Genomic DNA, 23,703 nt, shown 5'->3' on the forward strand with positions numbered 1-23,703 from the left:
CTCAGTTATGAAGCTCTGCAAAGTTTCGCCCGGAACTTGCGTGGCGGAACTGAAAGCTTCAGGGCTTCGCGCCCAATTAGATACCTCGTTTTTCTTAAAAACGAGATTATCTTCGAAGGGCCACTAAAACTACACGTCGTGATGGATTAGCCGACCGTCTGGGGTCAAAACGTAAATCAATTCCAAAGTCCGGAGAGCCGTTAGCGAGAACCTCCGCTTGTTCTATTACACTCTAATTGAAACCCTCGGAGCTCGGACGTGGGCCAACAGCAGCCCAATTACAATTTCAACTACCCTTTAATATGGTTATGACCTCATTAGCATCAAAAACACCGACTTCTTCGCGTTACGGAATAATCGAAATCCCCCGAAAAGAGGAAAATCCGTATTTACTTGTCTGCTGTTGTTGTTTTTTTAATCTCCCGACTTCCTTTGAGATCCGGAAAACGAGAATCTCGAACAATTATTTAAAAATGATCTCCCCGGAGTTAAACGGCGAACCGTTTAAGGAGGAACGAACGCTGGAAGAAAGAATTTTAATTCGGCCCTTAAAACAATAAACTTTCCAGATTCCTGAACTTTGCCGCACGGGCACGTTTCATGGCCCATTTTCCCTTTGTTTATGCGTCAATATCTGTGAAATAGGTGGAGAGGGATCAATCAAATAAACCAAAATGAGAGGAAAGATAATCGCGAAAAATCAAGCGTTCGGGCGTCGCTTCGAACCATCGAACAGATGTGGGGTGGGAGTTTTCAAATTTCCAACTTTTGCGACTCTTGTCCACAGAGTGTTTCGCCACCGGTGCCCCGCGTCGCCGTCTCAAAAAACACACAGGGAACTATTGTTATTTCGACCGCCGACACGTCATATTCACTTCTGCCGCCGTTTCTGGGACACTCGATGTACCGTGTCCCGAATCACTCCCGGTTTTTTTGCCCGTCCAAAGCAGCCATTCCCCTAGAACATTTCCTACTCGAATTTGAGGTATTTTCCCTTGTCCCATGAATGGCGGCGTAAATTGGGTCAGCCGAAGCGCAAAGTCTGGATGAAAGTTTAATCCATCCAAGTGAATTGGGAATTTTAAGATTTCCGTTTCCGGTCGGCAGGATTACGGCCGGTATGTGCAGAGGAAATAAAATTACTAACGAGGACAAGGACTTTAGTTCCCGTCCTCGTCGTTTCCGCACAGAAAACTCCATTCTTGACCAGCACTTAAACAAATTTAAATTCGGAAATGCTGGAAAGCATTTGGCTTATTAAAGATCCACATCTACTGGCAGCGAGGGCAAACAACCGTAAGCAGTGCTCGCGTTTAAATTAAAAATATGATTATTCGTTTCGCTGCAAGTAGAGAGCAGGATTTTTAATTAAAATTAAAATTTTTCTTTTAATAGATACGATACCGAAATCCGCATCCCCATGCACTTGCCCGTTCCCCCTGCAAACCTCCGCAAGGGCGCCATACCTGAAACAAAAATTCCAGTTAAACTTTCCATTCCATCAAACTCCATTTCCAGAAAGTATATTAAATATAAAACGTTTTCTCTCTACTCATTTCCTCTAAAGAAAAATCCCCATTTACGTACTTCTTTTGCGGCTGCATGTGGGGGAAATCGGGGGGGGGTTGTTTCCTGAAATTGGGCCAATATTCCAGCGCCCGATCTCATTTACCGATACGAGAGTTTTGGAAATTTCGTTTCGGACTGTATCGGACGCGGATAAATGACGTTTCCATTGATAATCCCGCAGAAAATATTGTTTTCGATGATGATGGGATAATCGGTCATAAACCCCCCCGGGGGGCAGTAATCCGTAACGCGTCGCTATATTGGGAAAAAAGAATAAATTACCGCGCCAACCTGCAGGCTAAATTGGGCGCTCTGCAGCCCCCTTTCCACGATATATCATGGAGAAGTATCATTAATAAAAAATTAAAAAAAAAAATTAAAAAAAAAAAAAAAAAAATTTATGCTCAGATTCCTCACGGGATCTGAGGGCGCTGCTTGATCGGAAGACTAAGCGCGTTATCGCCGCATATTTCGAAATGCTCTGTTAAATTTGTCGAAATATCCGACTTGGCTTATCTCAGCGACGTCCTCTTAAACACACTGATAAAACTGATAAGAGAGCTAAAACGAAGACGTTTTTAGGGCCTCTCTGGAAAACTCTATTTACTACCTCCCCTTTCACGCCAGTTTTTTGTTTGCCCTTATTTATACTTGACTCCCTCGTCACGTCTGGTGCACTGCTCACATGCCCCCGCCGACGTTGTCTCCCGGGGCGGGAAGAACTTATTATTTTCCTGCCTTTCGGGGGGTCGGGGGGGAAGCTTCCAGGAAGGCGAAATTTATCACCTTTTTCTTGTCTCGCAACGTCATATTCGAGCCGGTTTTGTCCGATATTCAAAAGACGGCCGTGGACATTTCCTATTCGGCACATCCCCGGCCTAAAAGTTTAATAATTCGGACGCGGGAATAATTCATGTCCCGTCCGAAGAATAAAGAAGATGCCGGACCCCCCGTTTACATGTCGACGTTGTTTTATTAATAGGCGGAGGGATAACAAACACCATTGTTTGGGGTTTTTGCTGACAACGGCGGTGATGAAATGTATTTCCCTTTTTTCCGGCATTTCAATCTGCGGAGGACAACGTCCGATGCCTTGGAGAAATCAAGGCGAACCGGACCGCGATAGGGAAGACTGATGGCGAACCGCTCCTCTATGGCGTATTCGGAAATCGGCGTACCCCCACTCGGGGCACCACCTACCCCCCGAGTTTCGACAAGAGAGAATTGACCGCAAGGAGGTTGCGGGAGGTAACGTCAACATGCGCGGCTCCGCAGCCCTAGAAACTTCTAGGAGAATCCGAAGGATGGAGAATCGACAGTGACAGATTGACAAGTTTGACAAAACAAATGTTACCACAAATTGGAGATGACAAGCGGGAGGTACTAGAGGGAAAGCGTAGGGCTCGTGCGGTTCTGGAAAATTCTAGAATATCTCGTCAATCGGGGGATTTAATGTGCGTTTTTACGCGCTGTGCGACTTGATGGGAGGGGCTGAGTGAAATCTAAAGTGAATCGGTGGAAAACCAGGAAGTACAAGACGAATACCGGCAGAAAAAAAACAAGATATACCGATACGGGATGCGGTTAATTACCGATGAAACTTACTTTCCCCGATAAATCGGGCAAAGAAACCCGACCCGATATCGTATTGAGTGGGACAACTTCTGTCGCTGACAGCCAGGAATAAATCAGTCAAGAGCGCCGGGAGCGGTTTGATTCGAAAAGTTGCTCCCCCGTGGGGGGTGTTGCAAACTTGCTCCAACAAGCACAGTTTCGGATGTGTACTTAATTATTTTCCCCGCCCCGGAAATTGGATGCATTCTTTGGAGCGCCTTCGTGTCAAGGCCGAAGAGACTTTGAGGTGGCTGGAGGAGACTTTGAGGCGATGTCTTCTGCCTAGGCACTAAAACTAAGTATTCTTCGCCCTTAACTATCCAGTTACAGCGACGTAAAAGAAAACGATTCTACGAGTTGAGTTCACGTTGCACCCTTTGGACCGTATAAAACAAGAGTTTTTACTTACACAGAGTCTCGAGTTTTATTAAATTCTTCGCCTTTGTCTAGGGCCACGTCTTAGATTTTAATTTCGGCATCCGAAGGGACTATTTTGCCTCCGGAGGCGCCCTTAGAGGTGGCGACTCTTGAGGCATTGCCATTTTTTTTCTATTAAGCCGTCCTTTACGTGTTTATGTGGACGTCGAGCCTATGCCGACTTAGGGGGCGACATAAAAGAGACGTATGGCTTGGCCTCGCCGTCTCTTTTTACTTTCGGCTCGGTTTAGGGCCATCTCTCTTGTGCCGTATTTGAACACGACTTACCGTTTATAAATTAGCCCTTGTACCGGTACTGTGGGCCCGGAACGATGGAGACATTACGGGCAATCAAAGTGACGATTTTGACAGGGCTCAGGGCTGACATGCCGGATAAGCGCTAAGCAAATATTTGCCCTAATCCCGACCACTTACTACTAGTTGTCGATATTAGATCGGAAAGGGAGTTCCGGGACGATCCATTAGCGACGTGTAATTTGAGCGGAGTGCCTGTTTTGGGTCCCAATTTACACGGCCCCATTATTAAACCACAGTCGATTATGTTTTTTATCAATTCACGATCGGATTTTTTAATGTCCGCCGCCTCCAAGAACGGCACGAGAATAATAGTTTCTAGTCCGGATTCGTCGGTCTTGTGCGGTTTACAAATGTAAATTTAGGTCCGACGTGCCTCTTCAGCTATGAAGACCAACAAAGGTGCCTCTGAAACGAGGTTATAACAAAGTTAGAGGCGTACTCGAGGAGAGCGCTCCCTTCTCATTTTTCCGCGAAATTTTTGTCCCTAATTTAAATTATCCCGGTAATTTAATTGGTCGGCCGTACCGTTCGCGTCATTTTCTCAGTCTTAAACTAATTTGTTCGGTCCTTTGGTCCGGGGCTGTTTTCGAAATGTAATTGCGCTCACTGGCTTCCATTCAATCTACTCACTCACCCTCCCGTCTCCTAAAGTCTTTTGTCTGAACAGAATTATTTTTCCAACCTTCGGAAAAGGAATAAAAATTTGTGAAGTTCTTGGAGTCTGGTCTGTTGGCGGTTTTAAAGGCTGCAGTAATGAAGCGCATACATCAGGGCCGAGCTGCGTGTCTGGCCGAACAATGAGGGTGATTAATAATTAAAAGCGATCATTTTGGAGAAAATATTATCATTTACAATGGCCATTATCCTCCGTGCGGCCGCGCCCACTTGGAAATATTTAATTTCGCTGAAAATGGCCGCAACGACGTTGCTCTTTTAAAAGCTTTCGCTTGTAATTTAAAGTCTGACAGGGTAGGTTGGGGGAGGGGGGAGGGGGAGGAAGGGGGAGGGGGGGGGGGTTATGTACACCTTAATTGCCCTTTTCTAGTTGCCTTAATTAAGTTGGTGAGTTTCGTGCGCAAGTGTCGGTGGTTCGGTCTTGGGAGTTCAACCGAACGACCTGAAAGAACCAAAAAAGCCTCCAGGGACTTTCCGCCTCTGCCGCGGCGGGCCGTTTGCTTGAGAGCCATCAGAATTGCATTTTATATTGGCCAAGCCACGAGGTATCTAACGCTGGAATAACAAAAGTCTCGAATGGTCTCTTTTAGGAGTTATAAATTTTTTAAATTGTCTTTCGCGCGACTGTGGAATATGCCAAGGAGGTGCGGGTGCGGGTCTGCCGCCCGTCACTGTCGGGTTCCCTGTGCAATTGCAACGAAAATTAATTGTCGTTTAGAGCGAAGTCTAAGCCATTTAGCGACGTAGGGTTTATAGTCTTGAGCAGTGCACTTCAAAAGAGGCGAATTTTTAAATCTTTCAATCGTAGAAACCTTTAAATCCACTTCGACTGAAGGGATTTAATTCCGTCCCCTGCCCCGCTCAAATTAGTCACTCGATCAAAATGGAAATTGGCCGGTTTTTAGGGAAAATTGCGAGGTAGCCCCAGCCGTACTGAACATTACACTTGTAGAAAGAAATTTTGGCAAATGCCACATTGTTGCGCAGCGAGGCCTCCTTGATGGGTGGCACGGCTCTCCCCGGCGAAGTGTCCCATGCTCAGTTCATGGTAAGAAGCTTCGAAAGTTTCAAAGGGGGCATCGACCTCGGAGCCCACCTCTTCAGCACCGGCAAGTCTGCTCCCGCTGGGCCATTTTTTTTGTTTGGAGATGGAAAAACGAACGGGCAGGCGAGGAAGGAGTTCGAAACCGAGTTCGGCCACTGATTTTCAGATAGGGCAAGAGCTTTCAAATGGAACTTCTGAGCCACGTACCGAACACCAGCTCTTGCGCAGCTCGGAAAACCCCCAAAAGTGTTCGCCAAAAAGCGGCCTCAAAGCGAAGACGAACCAGCGCAGCATCTTCAAACTTCAGACGCGAGCCTTTCAAGGTTAGGTCTCCGTAGTTTGAGAAAATTTTCGACAAAGGTCGCCATCTATGTGTCGCGTCGAGTACTTCCGGAGGTCGCCTCGTGCAGACGACTTGGCGCCGCAAGGCTTGCAGCCTTCGTCGGGGGAATTTTCGAAGTTACGAGTCTGTTGAAGCTCATCTGAGCTGAAAGTTTCGCTGCTGAAGCGTCGACTGTTGCAAGTCGCGCTTGCCCGGACTGGGCGAGAAAAATTGACACATCTAACCCAACAACACCAGTGCATAAATCCACTCCCCTGCGGCGATTTACGGCCGTTTAAAGCCGGCGAATGTGTTATTAAAGCCGATAAATCAAGGTTTTCTCGACCTTTCGTTTTAATCGGAACTGAGAAAATTGAAATATACGAGATGCGAAAAGTTTCGGATCCAACTTAGCCGCGGGCATATTTTCAAATAAACTACCCCCGGATAAGAGGCGCCGTTGTTTCGGTTACGTATGTGTCAGATTTGCGTGCGACGACCCGGCTCGAGGGACTTTTGTTGTGCAGCATATTCAGAAACTTTTAATAAACTCGAGAATGTTAAAGTTGGGAATTGGTGCTTTGGGGGAGTTTCTCTAGTTAAAATGTTTTTCCAGTAATAACAAGACGAGGACATATATGCGTACGAGCGAGTCGTAAAATCGAACAATTTCGGCCTTTCCGGGAGCGTCGAAACAAGAGGAATATTTCCGGTTGACGTTCGTGCAAAAAGGGCGCGTCCCTCGCGGCCCCTAAATCAACATTCAACGATCGTAAACGTCTTAGTCCTTGAAACCCCGTATGCTTATGTTTTGCGTGAGGGCCGTAAAGTTCTCTCGTGTTATTGCCAGTGCACCGAGACGTCCTGATGGATCCTCCGCGCTGGGGGCGACGCGGCAAACAATACCTAACGCAATTTAGAGGCTCTATAAATTGACCCATTACTTATTCACCATCCAACCCGGTATGCAGGGCAACAAAATTGTCCAAATAGCGGGGCATATTCCTAGGAAACGACGTGAAAATACGGAGCTAGCCTGGCTGCCTCGATGAATATACAATAGGTTTTATCTCCCAGCAATTTTCCAAAAGTTGCACTCCTGCACGGGAATGACAAACCGACGCTAACTCTACCGCTCTATTTACCCATATTTAATTCATACTCTGCTTAACATAGTTTTCGGCGACGAAGGTGAGTACCTGCCATCTGGATTATGCATGAAGACTGCTTTTAACGGTCTTTAACGGCGCCAAATAGACCTAGAAGTAGTGTCGGAGACGTGTTTTTGGCAAGGACGAGCAGATCAAATTTGCTCCAAAATTTGGTTCAGCCATGGGGGCGCTCGAGAAGGGGCGCGAGAGGGAAAAGAGCGCGAGAGGTCGCAGCATCCTCGGTCGCCCTTACGGCGCCGGGTCGCCTCTGGCCACTCCAGCTTGAGGCAAAATGCTTGTCTCGACGAGATAAGTAGATCGGACGCGGCAGGCGCGAGAGGTCTACCCCCCCCCCGACGGGGGAGTTTTGGGCGAGGGGCCGTGTAGGAAAAGTTCACAAATTCGTAAAATGCACCCCTGAAAGCCGTCATTCTTTCGACGATGGATTACCCATGATTTCCTCAGAATGACCCTAAATTCGCGTTTCTCTCGGGTAAATGGTTGAGCTTTAAATGATGGGCAGTTTAAAAAATTCATAACTCACAAATTGAGGGAGCGGCCATTCGTTCAGCGCTATATTGCCCGTGGTTGCCCTTGAGTGAAGCCGAACTTTTGTCTTAATCGAACAAGTAAATTGACTGTGGCGGGCGATGGAGTTGGGCCCCCCACCGGGGGGATTTCAGACGGAGACGACTGCAAAAATTTTAAGTTCCCAAAATACACCGCTGGAGGAAGTCGATCTTTCGGTTTCAGTTTCGGATGGTTTATCGTTTGCTTTAACTGAGACCCAATTTCGGCCTTAATTAATTAAGTAGGCTGATTGTAAACAGGGACAGAACCAGACCATGAGACGAGAGATACAGGGCGTTCCTAAAAATCGCGTTGAAAGGGGCGTATCGTCAGACTGTTTGGGTCAACACGTCGAGGGAGATTTTTCGAAGAAACTGTCTCGTTTAGACGCTACTGACGGTCGAAGTTCTTGAAAGAAAAATCATTTTCGCTACATCTGGAGGATGCCTCAATGGACTTCGATGAAGCCCACTGTACGGTTACTCGTTAGCACAGGGAACGTCTTCGCGGAACGTCCATGCCCATTCGCGATGTGCAAGTGGTAAGTTCTCGGCGATCTTCGAACAACAATGATCCCAAGCTGTATCGTAGCGATTTTTTTTCTCAAGAGACGTTAGCTCTATCTTCAACTTTTCCATCTCTTGGAAGTTTCTCCTGCGGTGAGCGTTTCACGCCGAAAGGTTCGTGTCTTATCTCGTGCGGAACGCCGATTTGCCACCGCTCCCACCCTCGTCGATGTGAAGGCTGATGGTACTTATGGAAGGTGTCGTAAAAATGTATCGAAAATTTTGAAAAAATTCTCTTGAGTTGTTCCTCGCGCAGATCTGCAACGGCGTTCTCCAACGAAGAAATAACCGATACGGTTGAAATTATGGGTTTTTCGCGTGCGAGTGTACGGTTCTCCCGCGAGGCTCTAACTTCGGACGAAATTTCAACGTGTTGGCCCAAATGACCTCCTGATACCGTTCTCGGCACGCATCTCCGGAACACCTTGTACGTTCGAGGTCTCTGCGAACGACAGTTTTAAAAAGTCGCAAAATTCGCAGTGCATCGCTCAGAAAAGTATGTTTAACCAGAAGGACCCAAACGAGACTGCACTTTCGTCCGAATCGAGCGGATAACGCGGCTTCGCCGGAGCTTGAAGGTGGACCTGCACGGCGTACTCCTTACGGTCCGCGTCCGAAGGTTCGCCGATAATTGAAAGACGCGTTCGAACTTGCTCTTTTACTGCAAACTCCCGGGTTGTTGATTTATAAATTATGAGGAGAAAAGCACTTGGCGAGAACTTTTCAAATCAAATCCCCGAAAAGCGTCGTCGACTGATTTATAAGCGCTTGACGTCGACAGAATCCGGCGGCATTTCTCACGCTGACACCTCCAATATCGAATCTCGAATTTCTTTTCGATTGCGAAATTGCCGTAATGCCGTCGTTCCTTTTGTGCCTCGCGCGTTTGACTTGTTTGCAACCAGTCTCGTTACAAACAAGAGAAACGAAGAGATGTCAACTTTTATCTGCGGAAACTGCGGAGATAACGTAAAACTTCTCTCCTCCGCGTTCTGGCACTTGATTTGTTGAAGACAAACCTTCGGGCCGGCGGCAATAAAGTTGCCGACATATTGCCAAACTAACCGAGAGAACTGCGCCCGGAAACTAGCGCCCTAAGTAGATTTTCGAGTAATCCGAGTGTACGATACGTCCTCGTAAAAAGGGGCAATAAAGCCGAGTTTAACTCGTCGACGGTGCAGGCCACCGCAAACTCTGCTTAATAATGAAATGTGCGTCGTCTTTTGCGGGGTTATCAAGAGTAACCTTATCGGGGTATCGGGGCCCTAAATAACTTACACACAAGACGTAAGGTCTCCGAAGACCGCCGAAAATTCCCGGCTCGGCGCAAGAATGTGGAACCGAGGTACGATGGCGGTTAGGCGAGTGCATTCTGCCCCCAGAAACGAAATATTTATGGCTTTTAAGCAAGAAATATCTCGTCCCAATTTTGCGATGCATGTAACATTACGTAACGCCCCGCAATTTCAGGGAAAAGTATATATTGTGGGCTTACCCCAATCGCTTTGTTACTGCTCCTTGCGGTCCTTCGAGCCCTTCGGCTCGAACGACCAAAATTATTATTCATTATGGAAATGAAGGATATTCCGGAAAACTTCCATTTGCGAACATAAATAATTTGTCAAACTTAAAAAAAAAATGGAATTATGGAAATTTTAACAGGAGATTTCTTGTCGTTTTAAATCTTCGAGAAAACTTCCCTGACACACCAATTGGAAATTCATTTGGATCAGAACGGCCCCGGTTGACACCGGTGTAGCGTCTGCATCTATTAAAACTTTCCCCTTCGGAAACTTTTTAAAAACCATTTTTCGCCTAAGTCAGGAAGGATTGATGTTGGGGGGGGAGGGCGGGTCCCGCAAAAACGCAACATCCCCGCAACAAATGCAAATCGGGCGCAATACGTCGCGAAACTGAAAAATGGCCGCCCGTAAATAACACCTAATTACGTCGACTAGACTTCGAAAAGCGACAAAATCGAACTCCCGTAACGAGTTTATCATTGTCATATAGAGAGAGGATCGGGGACAGGCAACTCTGGAAGTTTGCAGCGCGGCGCACGTGGCCTGCATAGCAAATGGGCGGCACGTCGATATATTCGGCGCTTTGGACGAGTCTCGACAACACTCCGAATCCCCAGAAAAATCTACATTTTCAATAGGAAAGTCCCAGTAAAGAGTTTGACGAGTTGTAGGGTCAGGACAGTGGCGCCATCGGTGGCGAAACACCTACGCCGCACGGGCGCGAGTAACGTCGGACGTTTGATGGCGACGAGAAAGTTGACAAAAGTGACACGTGACAATGCCGAATGACAAGTTTGCACGCGGTAAACCTCTTATCCACTTCGAGGCAGTCGCCGGACCGAATCAGATGGCACAAATCCGCAAACACATCTTCGAGAGTTATCCAGCTCGAAGGGGCAGCGAAACAGACAATTTTTATAAACTCTTGGCCTTTATCGCTTCGATAGTCGGTGGGAAATTCGTGAGAAATATCATATGATTCGTGCAGCTGTGGGGGAAAATTCTTGCCACGCTTGCACGTGTAACGACAACTTCGGTCGTTTGAGTACGATCAACAATCACGTGACATTCATAGCTTCCCTTAATTTGAACGAACGTCGATTCTCTGTGGACAATTGACAAAAGTGACAAGCGACAAGGCTATGCAGCGTGTCTTCCTGTGTGTTCCGACTCAAAGGACCATAGAAACTTATCTGTAAACTAGGACAATCTTGGCCACGTAGGAACACATCGTTCGGGTAACTTTAATAGGGTTTTCAGGCCTTTTGAAACATGGACGAAGCCAATCTTTTAAGCTCCTTCAACCCTTTCGCGTCCACGCACACCTCCGCCTAAATCGAACACGACACAAATCCCGAGAGGTGTCTTGCAGAGTAATCCGGCTCGATGGACCACGGGAAATCAATGTGCCCATACGTCGAACGAAAACAAATCCGAACCCTTCAAGGGCGAATTTTCTTGCGACACTCGAACTTGGGCAAATTGAAAAAAGCTGTTCGCGACAAGCCGAGAGGATGAGAGTGCGGGCCCCATCGAAAAAGCCAATCGTGATAGAGAAAGAGGAAGGCATTGAACCAAAAAAAAGACCAAGTGGTTGAGGAATGTGGCATGAGAGTGACGTCGCGTTTAATTGCCTTTCATCAACTGCCATTGGCTGAAAGACGCTGGTCGTTGAAGGGTCTTTTTGCACGCCAATACGCGTCGCCCTTTAAGGGACGCCTCGCCGGAATTCTTTCCGTGAAGAGTTTTACAACTTCATTTGGCTATTTGTTTATTGGAATATGTGTGAACGTCCCTAGAGCCTAAGGGCGATCAATCTTCTTTCTTGAGGAGTTGCGACACTCCTCCATTAGTCAGCTCTAGACAAGTACTAATGGAATCGTTATAAGAATCTACTAAAGGGTGAAGCGATCCTTGGAAACGCAGAGGACGGAGGGAAATGGGGGGCAATTCCCGTTCGCCAATTTATTAACGAAATATTGCGCGGTTTCTACTCGCGCTGACCCACATCCAATGCATAAAAGCATATAAACTAGTTAACGTATTGCCCTCCGAACGTGCAGTTTCATTAGCAACTCCAGAGATATATTGCTCACCGAGGAGATTGTGGTCGGCTTGTTTAGGAGTTTAAGCCATTCGGAGGTGCTTTAAGCTCTAAGCTGGAAAAAAGAATCAATTTCGCAGCAGAATTTGAAAGTGAGCAGGGTTCGACGGACCAAAAAAATTCAAACTGCGGCCACGATTTTGAAGACCTCCGACCGTTTCGAGATATTGAGATATTTGTTATTTTCAAATAGCCACCGCAGCAACGGCTCATTTTCGGCAAATTTTCTCCCAGTGAACACACCACGCTGACCACCGATTTTTCCGTCCCTCTCACCATATCGGAGATATTTCCTGCGAGACAGCCGTGAAGTTGCCTAACGCTGCGATGAACCGATATTAGAGAGAGTTAGCAGCACACCATATAACAGTTACAAACCTCCGCGCTGTACTTATACACTTCGAGCGCTATTAAATTAATGTTGATGCTTAATACTGCCAAATTCACCCCCGCTGGTGCCCCGGGGGCGACTGTGGGTGTACAAAGGGCAAATAAATGCACTCGGAGCGAACGCACCTCTTCGTTTAAGAGGGTTTTTTCACCAGTTTTAGTGCATATATGGGTTTACACGAAAACTGAAACGAATAGAATCGCTCTCGGAGCGATAAACAGTGACGCAGGACCATTTTGCATCCGAGAGAAGCGCTTTTGGCAAATTTCTTGCGCTTCATCACATTTTATCTCAGTCGAGACAAACACGCTCGTATTTCAAGGGAGAAGAGTCGGCCTGGCATCATATTTTTTCGGAGGCACATTGCATAAATGCGAAGAAGGGCATAAAGCTAATTTCCGTAAACGGGGGCTGACTAGCAAAGCGCCAATTGCTGCCATTACGGGCCATTGTGCCCGAGGGCAATAGTCATAACTGCTTCGAAATACATCAAAAAAAGCCCTCGGCAAAAAGCACTGACGCCGACAAATTCCCTTGAAAGCCCTTTTAAAAGCTCGAATTTGTTAAACGAGCCCTGCTTGCATTTTTTTGCCACCGGAACGGACCGCCATTTGTCAGAACAAACATGGCAACGCGTCCATTCCAAGCGTATGTGTGTATTTTGCTTGGTACACCTGCAGATTGAATTTATCAGCCGATAAACACAAATTTTGTGGCGCCGAACCAACTTCCTTGCCGGCCCTCGTTCTTGCCTGAAGTAGACCACCACCCTGGCCAGTTGCACTGACTGAGGGGTGGGTGTTATCTAAGCCCCGCCCGTCGCGAAAGGCGTTCCCGACACTCCGACCGCGTATGTTCCATTTGCATCTCGAATTTATCGCCTGTCATTTGTCACAGACCGTAAGCGCATTGGTCGGGAGGCCGAGCTAAACAATTTTGACGTGGGCCTCGCCCTTATTTTCATTTCTGTCGGGCGGCACTTGTATTGCTGTCACAGTCAAAAACGTCTGATTCTTACAATGTTGCTGCGGACTCCACTCCTCTGGTCTAACACGATCGGGAAGTTGCAACGTCGCAGGTTGACGGGTGGCCCGCATCAGCCCACGCCCTCTGGGGAAAGTTATCGAAAACTCTCCTACGACTACCTCGGTCCTTCCCTCATTTTTGTGAGCGTAACGGACGCGCGCATACGTACGTAGATTGTACCACGTCACGCCCCCACGTGATGAATTACCACCATCCGACACTGTCACAGTTAAAAAGACCCTTAACGAAAAACAAAAACACTCGTTTTTCTCGGCTAAACCGTTTAGTCTGACACTAAAAACATCTCTGCGAGCCGGTTTTTAATACAATTTCTCTCGAATAAATACCAGTTACAGTGTTGACATTTAATTTAGCCCCCTCCCTTTTTGTTTTCTTTCGGGGCTCGCGTTTCTTCGTTTGTTTAATCTCACGGATTTAAATATTCTTATTTCATTAAAACTTAGCCCAATTAAAAGTTCAAACTCGCACATTTTTGCGGGGGCGTGGCGGACGAGAGGAACGGAGCAGAGGCCACGCCCTCCCGGTACTTTATCTACGTTAATCCGGGCGAGAACTAACTGAGGCGTCAATAACTTCAACTAGTTACGGGAAAAGTCGCAACTCCGCACTGAGAACTAAGTGAGTTATCGCCATAATCCCAACTTAAATATGTACACGAAAATAAAGTGATTTTAGTCGCTCGAGTTTCGTGGGGGGCGGACTGCCTCGGTGAAACTGCTGAAACTTGTTTATCGCTTCAGTTTTAAACCCAAGAATGGCGGCAAGGAAAATTATGCAATTTGACGAAGGCACTCGCTCTCGCGAGAGTTTATAATTTTTGGTCCTTCGAGCCGGGCCCAAAACAAAATCGGGCCCCGAATCGCAACATTTGCACTTCTCGGCGTGATTAATGCTCCGCCCGAATCTCATGTGAAATTAGCAAGGTGAATCGACAAAAACGGGTCCTTAATGGCGCGTAAAATCCACTCGAGATAATGGGAGACTCGTCCCGGGGTAAATCCGATTTGCAAACTTCCGGCAACTTACCCGAGTATCTTGACTAGCTTAATCAGCTGCAATAATTGCCCCGATGACGGCGACGGGTCCCCGGAGGACCTGCCCTGAGGGACACCATCCTTCAAAGGAAACATCGGCACAAACGAAAAATCGACTTTGCATTCCGTGACATTTACACCCTCCGGAGTTTCTGGCGTTCCACAAAGGCAAAAGTATTAAAACTTTATTGTCATCATTCTGGCGGGGAATTAGTTGGGGAGGTTCAAACTTTTAAAGCCGCCGCTTTTGTTTCTGTGCCGGGGAAATTGGCTGTGCTTGTTTCTAAAACGTTCCGGAATTACCTCGAACATAATAATGGTTCCCAAGAAAAACCCGCGACACTCGAGGAAATACTTAGATTACCTCAGCCCGAAGGCAATAAGGTCTGCCAGGGATTATTATTCCTGAATGAACTCGGAGATTAACCGTATTGTCTGGGTCTGACAAGGGTATTATTTCCCTTCACTGCCTCGGCTAAATATTAACGACGTCCCTTTAAGACCTTAAAACTATAAATAAGCCAAATCCACACACTCACATATCAATTGAAGTTGGGTAATCGATGGCCCAAAGTCTCGCCAACACTCGTCTCTTTCGGTGCCGTAAATCTTCGTTGGTGCATTTGGTTCAATCCGGCTCGGAGGAACAAAAAAAATATAGAGTTCGCAACGCACCTAAGGGGCCCCACTGACCTCCATCGATTCCCGTTTTTCTAGGTTTATTACACTTTTACGTCGGTCTGGCTCGTATAATCCGACAATGGCGGACGATCCAGACTCGCAGCGGCGCCATTTTTGTAATAGGAATGTGCCCGTTGGGCAAATGAACTCCGCTCTTCTTTCTCTACGTGACCGAGGAGGTTATCAATCACCGCCCGAACACGGGAACGAATAATAAACACGACAAAGACAAGCGAGCGATAGATCAAAGGGTCCGCCCTTTCGGATGCAGAAATAATACTAAAACTTACGTTCGGAAATTCTGGAACAGGGATAAAGTGCACCTGCTTCCGGTTTTAGGAGTCGAAACATTTTTCTTGCCACCATCAAAAACCATTTCAGTGAGACACATAAATTATGGGGCGATCTCCAGAAAGTTACCCAACGGCAGAAATGGGGGGGGGGGGGGGGAGATGGGAGGGGGGGGGGAAGGATGCTGCTGCTGCTTAAGCCATTCACCCTTGACGCCAGGGGATCTCAATGTTTTCGCCTCCCTTTAAAGGAGAAACACGAGTAGCTGTTTCGAGGACAAACTTGGTCTGGCGTACGCCTCCACGTATTTTTTCTCGAAATCTTTTTCACCTGAGGGTCGTAAGTCAAAAGCGTCAAGCCGCGTCGTTACAAGATAGCGAGGACCGAACGTGATCCTGCGAAAGGGAAGTCCCAAGGAGTAACGAAAATTGATAAAGTTTGGAAGTTATCGGAAAAATCTGAGCCTGCCTTCTGAGGCGACCTGCGCCAGCGGCTTCGCGCCCGTAGACATTCGAACGTGAGCGAAAGGAGTTTCGGGTTTGGCCAAAGTTCCGTTTGAAAAAAGGCACTGCGATCAAAAAACTGTCCCACATCAAGTAAGTTCCACGGGGGCTACGCAGGGCGTCTCAGAACTGTGGGATCGAACTGGTAGGGATGGTTCAGCGCAACAATAGGGGACATCTGAGCATGAGGGCCCGCGTCCGCATATGTCTCCTTGAGGCGCCTACGGGCTTACGACGCTCCGAGACGTTCACGTGCAAAAGTGTGTTGTATCGAGTTTTAGTACGTGTCATTTTAATTTGTTTATACAAAATAACACTAGGGCTATTGTTCAAAATGTCGCCCTTAAGCTTGGACGCGCCTGTTAAGCACTCATGGCTGAGCCTTTATCCCAGCAAAGATCGACAATGGAAATTCTCGATCGTTAATTTGGCACGTTTACTTATTAATTTGACAAATTTTACAAAGTTCGTGAAGTGCTTACGTAGAAGTGCGTTGGGAAGTTTCGTAGCCCTCCCGATCGCCCGATCTAACACCATTAGATTTCTTTCCGCGGAGACATACGACGTTTCTGGTTTACGTCAACGTCAGTGGGACCAGAGCAAGATTTCACGTATCATTCAGCATTTGAGTTCCTTCAAAACGATTATCAAATTTTCAACCATGTCCGCAGAAACCGTGTACGTCGTTCAAACGGTCCAATGAATTTTAACGATGATATATTGGACAATTACTGTAATGTTGCTCGGTGCAAACAAATTAAAATGAAGCGTACCAAGACTTGACCAAGATATTTTTGCACATAACTGTCTCAGAGCATCACAAAGTCCTAGGGCCTCAGGGAGACGTTTGCGGACAAGGGTCGCTACATCCAGATGTCTTCTATTGTTGCACTACACAGTGCCTAGATGTTGATGGTTCTGAAGCACCCCGCGTAATCGAAGCGGTAAGAGATCGGCAGAGGAAACTGCGACGTCTCTTTCGGTTTCGGAGATACAGTGGTGGTCATATTTACAGAGACTTTTAAAAATTTTTAATAAAATGCATCTTAGGCTAAACCCAACATACGTTTTTATGTTATTTATCTTCCACAATCGTTGATGTTTAACGTGCATCCAGATAAAATATCAACAATTCCCATAAGGAACTATCAAAACATATTTTTTCCATGCCGGACAAAGATAGAGCTGCTCTAGGAATTTTCAAATTTCACTTGATTAACAGACTTGTGTGTTTAAAGACGTTTTGTATTCTAAATTAAATCGACGATTTGCATTATGGGTCGAGGTAAGACAATCTCATTAGAGATCGGGAAAATTATCATTGAGCGGTATAAAGGGCACAAGTCAATTGCATCTCGAATTACTTACAAATTCAGACAGGCAGGAAGTGAAGCAGCTGTAAAAAATTCAGGACGCACGAGGAAAACTACAAAAAGAACTGATCAATGGATAATTCGAATGTGTCGGAAAAATCCATTTCTGTCATCCGCTCACATAAAATCACATTCAGAGGAAACGGCCTAGCTCGCATCAGTTCCAAGACCATGAGAAGAAGATCAGTGGAAAATGGATTATTTGGTGGGCGACCAGCGAAAAAACCATTGCTGTCTGAGAAGAACGTGGAAGCCCGACTTCGGTTTGCGCAGAATCACCAACACCGGACATCTGAACTGTGGAAACTGGTAGTTTTCAGCGATGGGTCCAAATTAAACTTATCCAAAAGCGAAGGCCCACCGTACGTTAGACGACCCAAAGGTTGTAAAAAACGTTTGTTTTACCAACCGTAAAACGTGGAGGAGGTTCGATTATGGTTTGGGGCTGTTTCTCTGGTTTCGGTCCGCTTCACAAAATGGAAGGTCGCATGGATCGTGTACCGAGATATCCTCAGGAATCATTTACGACCATATCTTGAAGAAGCCATGCCAGTAAGGAGCATTTTCCAACGAGATAACGGCCCCAAACATAAGTCGAAACTTGTTTCGGAACGGTTTAGAGAGGAAGGGATGGAAGTTCTCGCTTGGCCGTCGCAATCTCCCGATCTCAACCCCATAGAAAATTTGCGGGAGTATGTGGATAATGAAATTTGGAAAATTACATATTCCAATTTACGGGATTTATTTCGGGCCCTTCAAGAAGCCTGGAAGAGTATTGGTAACAATTTAATAAATTCAACGCCACGAAGATGCGCAGAAGTTATTCAGCAGCGAGGGTGTTATGCAAAATGTTAATTATTGAACAGTTCTTTTGCAATTTGTTGAAGTTTTATTACTTTTTATAATTATTTCGGAAAATTTGCTACATTTTTGTCCAGATCGAAATGAATATATTTTTTTATTTTTGTATGAAAATTATTATTGTTTTATTGTTTTATACTTCTGTCATCACCAGCCATCGTAGAATCATGTTTCCAAAACCTATTTTGAATTTAGGCCGTTAAGTCTGAATTATTTGAAATTCTAAAAAGCTGCTATAATTTTGACCACTACTGCGTGTACGGGTCAGATTAGTACGAATTTTTGCGACTCGAGAAATCTCTAAACTGCTCTTTTCTCAATGTGCTCTTCCAGGGCTCCAGGACCTCAATCAATCCCGCCCGGGAAAACGACTGGACTTTGGAAATTTGAAAATTTTATTAAAAAAAAAAAAAAAAAAAAAAAGAAAAAAATAAAAACAAATGGAATTTTGGCAAATATCGCCGAAAAGTACCTCGAAATCGTTTTACCTGAATTCGGTTATGCGTGCCGGTCGAAATTTGAAAAGCACTTTATTTCGGGGGGTGTAGTATATTAATTACCGGGCAAAAATATGGTTTCGACGGAAGGCCGTCGGCTTTGTATCAATATTTGAATTAATTCTAATGGATTTGTTTCCGTTCAATGTAAACGCGAAATGGTTCAACGTTTATTCGTGCGTGCAGTTTTTTGCCGGGCAATTATGCATCGGTTGCGTGTATTAATAGCGACGACGATTATTTTTCCATCTCTTTTGTAAAACTAATAACTGACAGCCCTCCCCCGACGAGGGGGAGGGGGAGGGGGAGGGGGGGGAGGAAGGTAATTGAAAACAAACATGAATTGCCGGAATTGTAGAAATTAACTAAATGGGCCCGGACATTTTTGGGTCCCATATATCACTGCAGAACGCGTTTCATTTCCCAACATGCTCGTGCGAAGTGCAGTAGTGATTCAAAAATAATGAATAATCGCCCACATGACCTCTTTGATCTCACTTTTATTTATATTACTATCATGGCAATTAAAACCAGTTTAAGAGAGTGACTCATAGGTGACCCTGCGGGGCAATTGATCGAGAATGAATGAATGTGACTAATGGAGACACTCTTGATGAATGCAGCTCGTTGAGTAATCAAATGTACGGGGACGGCCCCAGAAGTACCCGACTCGGCGTGTGGATGGCGATTTTTTTTTCTTTTTTTTTTTGTCGAAAATTTGCCGGTTTTACGAAGGCCCAACCGGTGGGTCCTCGGCAAAGGCGGCGGCGTTGTTGTTGTACCGCACACGTGGGGTAACCTTCGCGGGCTATCTCCCTAGAGAAGAAAGCAATAAACGAGGGACGTAACGCGCGATTATCGCGACATTTGGGCGAGGAAATTAGGAAAAAGCGACCGCATTTGACGAAGAAGAAAGTCTTGTTCCGTCAAGACAACGCACCAGTCCGCACTTCCGTCCGTCCGATGGCGAAGATCAATCAACCCGGTTCCGAACTTTTTCCTCGCTCGCTTTATTCGCCGAATTCGGCCCCCTCGGATTATTTTTCATTGAAAAATGGCCGGGTGAAAGGAGATTTACCAATAATGAATGGAGAGGTGGAGTCCGAGATTGATGCCTATTTTGGAAAATTCGAAGTTCCTAACTACAAACGGGCTATGGAAAACTTTCCTGGGGAAAAGTGTGTCGCGCTCAAAGGAGACTTTGTCGAGAAACAACGCAATATTTTCCTTTTTTTTCTCTGTGAGAGCTAGGTCGAGTACTTCGGGAGTGTTCCCGTATTCGCCTGTGAACGATTTCGGTGTAGTAAAAAATCTCTCTCCTGGCCCGAAGGACCACTGATGGTGACGCTATAAGGCGGATAGTAATAATCGAATTCCACCGATCCATTAAAGGCTTAAAACAATAATCCGGCAACGGGCGATTAAACCTGGAAAAGCGTGATCTCCATACTTGTTCCGTGCGAAACTTTCGCAAGTTAATCAGATAATTGGGAACGTTCAACACTTCCCCGGGATTTTGGACATGGCGGAAGTTTCCGCATTAAGCCGTAGCCTTCCAGATTTGATCTTTATTCATAAAATTTTCGTCTTCGGAGCCAATTTGCTCCCAGATTCGAGGGGAGGGAGGTTTTTGTTTTTCCGCCCTCTGTAACTCACTTCCCCCGATACCGGATATTAATTTTTATTCAAATAATCATGGAAAATTCATGAGGTTCGTGGATGGAAGTCGTCGAGCTATGGGAATTATTCATAGTTTCCGGTAAAGTTCGAAGAGTCTTCCATCAAAGTCGTTCGCATACGAATTAAAAATTAAATTTCCGTTTCTTTCCATTATTGCTCGGGAGAGCCTTGAAGAAGCAACAACAATGGCATCGGGATTAAACCCATTGGCAGTGCTGGGGGGTTTAATTAAAACTACAAACATTCATGTTTATTTAATACGTTTCCTCGGCTAAGACCCGCTTTACCAGGCATCCCCTGTAAGCCAAATTAGGGATAAAGATTACGAAGCAATTAACCACAGTTAAGGTGAAATCCTGCAAAGAGTTGAGCACGTGGTACACGGCAAATATATTCTCAGTTATATAGGTGAATTATGGTCCTCCGAGTCGGGCTCGAAGGACCAAAACTGTGTATCTACGCGAGAAAAGGCTTAATAAAGTAAACATGGCGTGGGTGTCGCGTGGAGGCCCAGGCCTTGCATAAAGTGCCCGGACTGCAAATGTACACGTTATATATTTATGGCCTCCCCAAGGTTTGCTGGAGGTGCCTTTAGGAGGTCGCTTTAAACGATGATACAATAATTACATTCTTCGGTGCATGGCAAGTTTGCCGCGGTGCACGCAGGATGACGGGGAGTAATTAGTCATGTCACGAGATAATGGAGCTTTGCATGGAAGACGGAAGCGCCGGCAAATCGGGCAAATCCAGAAATTATCCTTCGGGCGACATCAGGCAGGAATCCGAAAGAAGACAATTTCGGAAATTTATCGTCGGGACGTGGCCGGGGCGTCTCGTTTCTCCAGACTGCGAATTTTATTATGAGCCGGTGGTTTTTACGGCCGTACTCGAGATTTTTATCTTTTTATTCCCGCCGTCTAACAAGTAAACACCGCTACTTTGTTCTAACGATATCGCTCCTCCCGAACCTGTCCGTGTCCGAGGGCAACTTTTAATCCCGCCTCTTAATCAGGATGCCGATCTTGTTCCTACTTGCCAATTCCCCCTCTAATGAGAACCGCTCCGGGCTTCCTTGTAACTAAGCCGCCATCGAATTCTGCCAGGATTAATGTGAGAGAACGATTTCTGATATGTCGACACCGGCTAGACGTGACGGTGTTGCTGCAAAACTGCCTGATCGGTCTCCTCTCGAAATATCTAATTCACTTTTAAATCAAAATGTCACGTCATGGAAGATGAGAGTCCGAGATAAGTCTCAATACGCCCCTGTTACGTGTCACATCAAGTTCCACAAACATCTGGAAACGTGCAGTTTCGGTTTGGATTAAAGTGAGAAATCAAAGAGCAACACCGCTTACATATTTACGGCATTTAAACACTCTAGTTTTGATCAGTACAACTGATTATTTTCCTGCTCAAAGCGCTCCACGCGGAGCTTTGCGGCTCTGATTGAAACGAAAAAAAAAACAAAAAAAAAAAACTTTGCAGTTTCTCTAATGGCCGCCCGAATTTAATTTAGCGGTGGAACTTCTCTTTTTTCAGCTCTCTAAACGCGAAAAACAATCATTTTTGCCCGGACTAAAATGGGAGAATTTTCGTTGGTAATTATTTCGGTTCTAAACAGCTGCGGAAGCACCTCAGTTTGATCGGTGCAACTGGCCATTTTCCCTTTTCCCTGAGCGTTTGGAAACTTGCAGAGTCGCTCGGACTAAGCAGAGGAGTAGCGAAATTTGGAAAAAACTGCGACTGAGCGCAGCCCTCGTTTCCGAGCTTAAGCCTCAAACGCGCCCTGTCGAACGTCGGCCGACCCGAGGGCCCGTCACGTCACGTCAATCACGTCAACATCGTTGAGTCGGCTTACCAGAATCTCGCCATTGCGCAGGAGCGCAGGAGTTCAGACAATGGAATTGAAATCCATGGAAATTTGAAAAGTCTTCAGAAGCTCCGCAGGAACCCGGTGCGGCAGTGCCATTCGACAGAGATGCACCTCGCAGCCCCCCGTGTCCGGAGGGCGGACGGGATAACAGTACGCTAATGACTGTCCTCGCAGGGAGACATACTCAAGCTCCCTTTATAACATTTGCAACCGACGCCTCTATTCAGAAGCGTAGTGGCCCGTGTCAGGCAATGAAATATGTCTCGAAACCTATAGAAATTGGAGTCTAGGAAAATCTCAGGAAAATCAAACGGAACTCGGAGCGCTAATGACTCTTGAAAAGAGGACGTCTCTCAACCTCCCGTACAACTTTTTTGCAGTCGTGCGCCTTTCCTCGACGGCTTAGAGTTTTGTTGCTTAGCTGAGACCGCCCTAAATGCTTCTTAGCAAACAATAAATGAACAGACATATCAAAATTGCTTAGTAAAAAAACCCCGAAGGGGCATTCGTGCCCCTTCCCCTGAGTTTCGGGCTGAGGTGGATTTTAAAATTTTAAGATCCACTTAACTTTAAGGAGCAGGGGTGCAAGTAGGTCTAACTCCCTCGAGAATAACTTAGTCACTTTATGCATAATTTTCCCAAAAATTATCAACTCGGATTGACACTTAACAGGCGCGTATTGAGAGTTAAGCCCAGAAATGAGACTGAAACGCTGCAGTCGACTGCAATTTTACTCAAGATTAGTCACTTTCTAGCTTAATCCGGGAAAATCTGCATGTTTCCCGACGCTTAGAGAAGAAGGAAATGGTCAGTTATTCTAATCAAATTGGGGCGCCTGCAGGCCAGTTTAGAGCCGGAACAACTACTGACAAAATTTCTGTCAGTTTAATCCGAAGAGAGAAAAAATGCCACTTTCCCCATTCGGACGGCTGCAAAAAGGGGAAATAGTTATACTGATCAGATCCACGTGGTCTTTAGAGAAATTGCGGAGTTTTCCGTTTTAACCTGAGCTCCATTTGAAGAGCTCTAAAAAGACGAAACAGTCAGTTGTTCTAATCAAAACCGGAGCTTTAAACGCTACCTGGTCGTTAGAGCCGGTTTCAGTTTTCGCAAAATGGTGTAGCTCTATAATCTGAACGAAAACAGCTTGTTTTCAGATGTCCGGAGAGCTGCAAAAAGAGGAAATAGTCAGTTGTACTGATCGAAACTGAAGTGTTTAAGTGCAGGTTTTTAGAGTTTGTTTCAGTGGTGTAACGAGTTTTCGAGGGTACGCAAACAAATTCTTCGACTCCTCAAGAACGAATTTGTCTCGCCTTCCGACACCGTCACCGATTCACCTATTGGGGTGCAGATGGCGCCAGAAATGGCAGTTACATCGGTGGTGGTGGTGGTGGGCTCCGCTAGATGGTGCGGCCGCCCGGCCGGCCGAGGTGACGCGCTGTGCACTAGGCTGGAGCTAAATTACGAAAAAAAAGGGCACAATTTGTCGCCATTAAACGTATTGCGACGTTGTCAACGTGGAATTTTTAGTCTCAATTACCGCGTCGCAAATAGGGCCGGCTCCGAAGGCGGGCGCAAATGATGAAATATAGCTC

General features: G+C 46.1%; 1 protein-coding gene across 4 annotated transcripts in view; it reads right to left on the minus strand.

Moving 5' to 3' along the window:
• Positions 1 to 23,703, minus strand: part of LOC136349382 (Krueppel-like factor 7) — an 87,237-nt gene that overhangs the window by 41,194 nt on the left and 22,340 nt on the right. The window contains exon 1 of one of the 4 annotated variants that reach the window (XM_066300902.1): positions 1,405 to 1,466. The exons of the other annotated variants lie outside the window; for them this stretch is intronic. Within the exon in view, the coding sequence (XP_066156999.1) occupies positions 1,405 to 1,464 (60 nt within the window). The 5' untranslated portion in view covers positions 1,465 to 1,466. Of the gene's footprint in view, positions 1 to 1,404; positions 1,467 to 23,703 lie in introns of those variants that run through there. 4 annotated transcript variants of the gene reach the window in all.

Source organism: Euwallacea fornicatus, chromosome 37 (genome assembly GCF_040115645.1).
Source record: "Euwallacea fornicatus isolate EFF26 chromosome 37, ASM4011564v1, whole genome shotgun sequence".
In the NCBI taxonomy this organism is placed as follows: domain Eukaryota; kingdom Metazoa; phylum Arthropoda; class Insecta; order Coleoptera; family Curculionidae; genus Euwallacea; species Euwallacea fornicatus.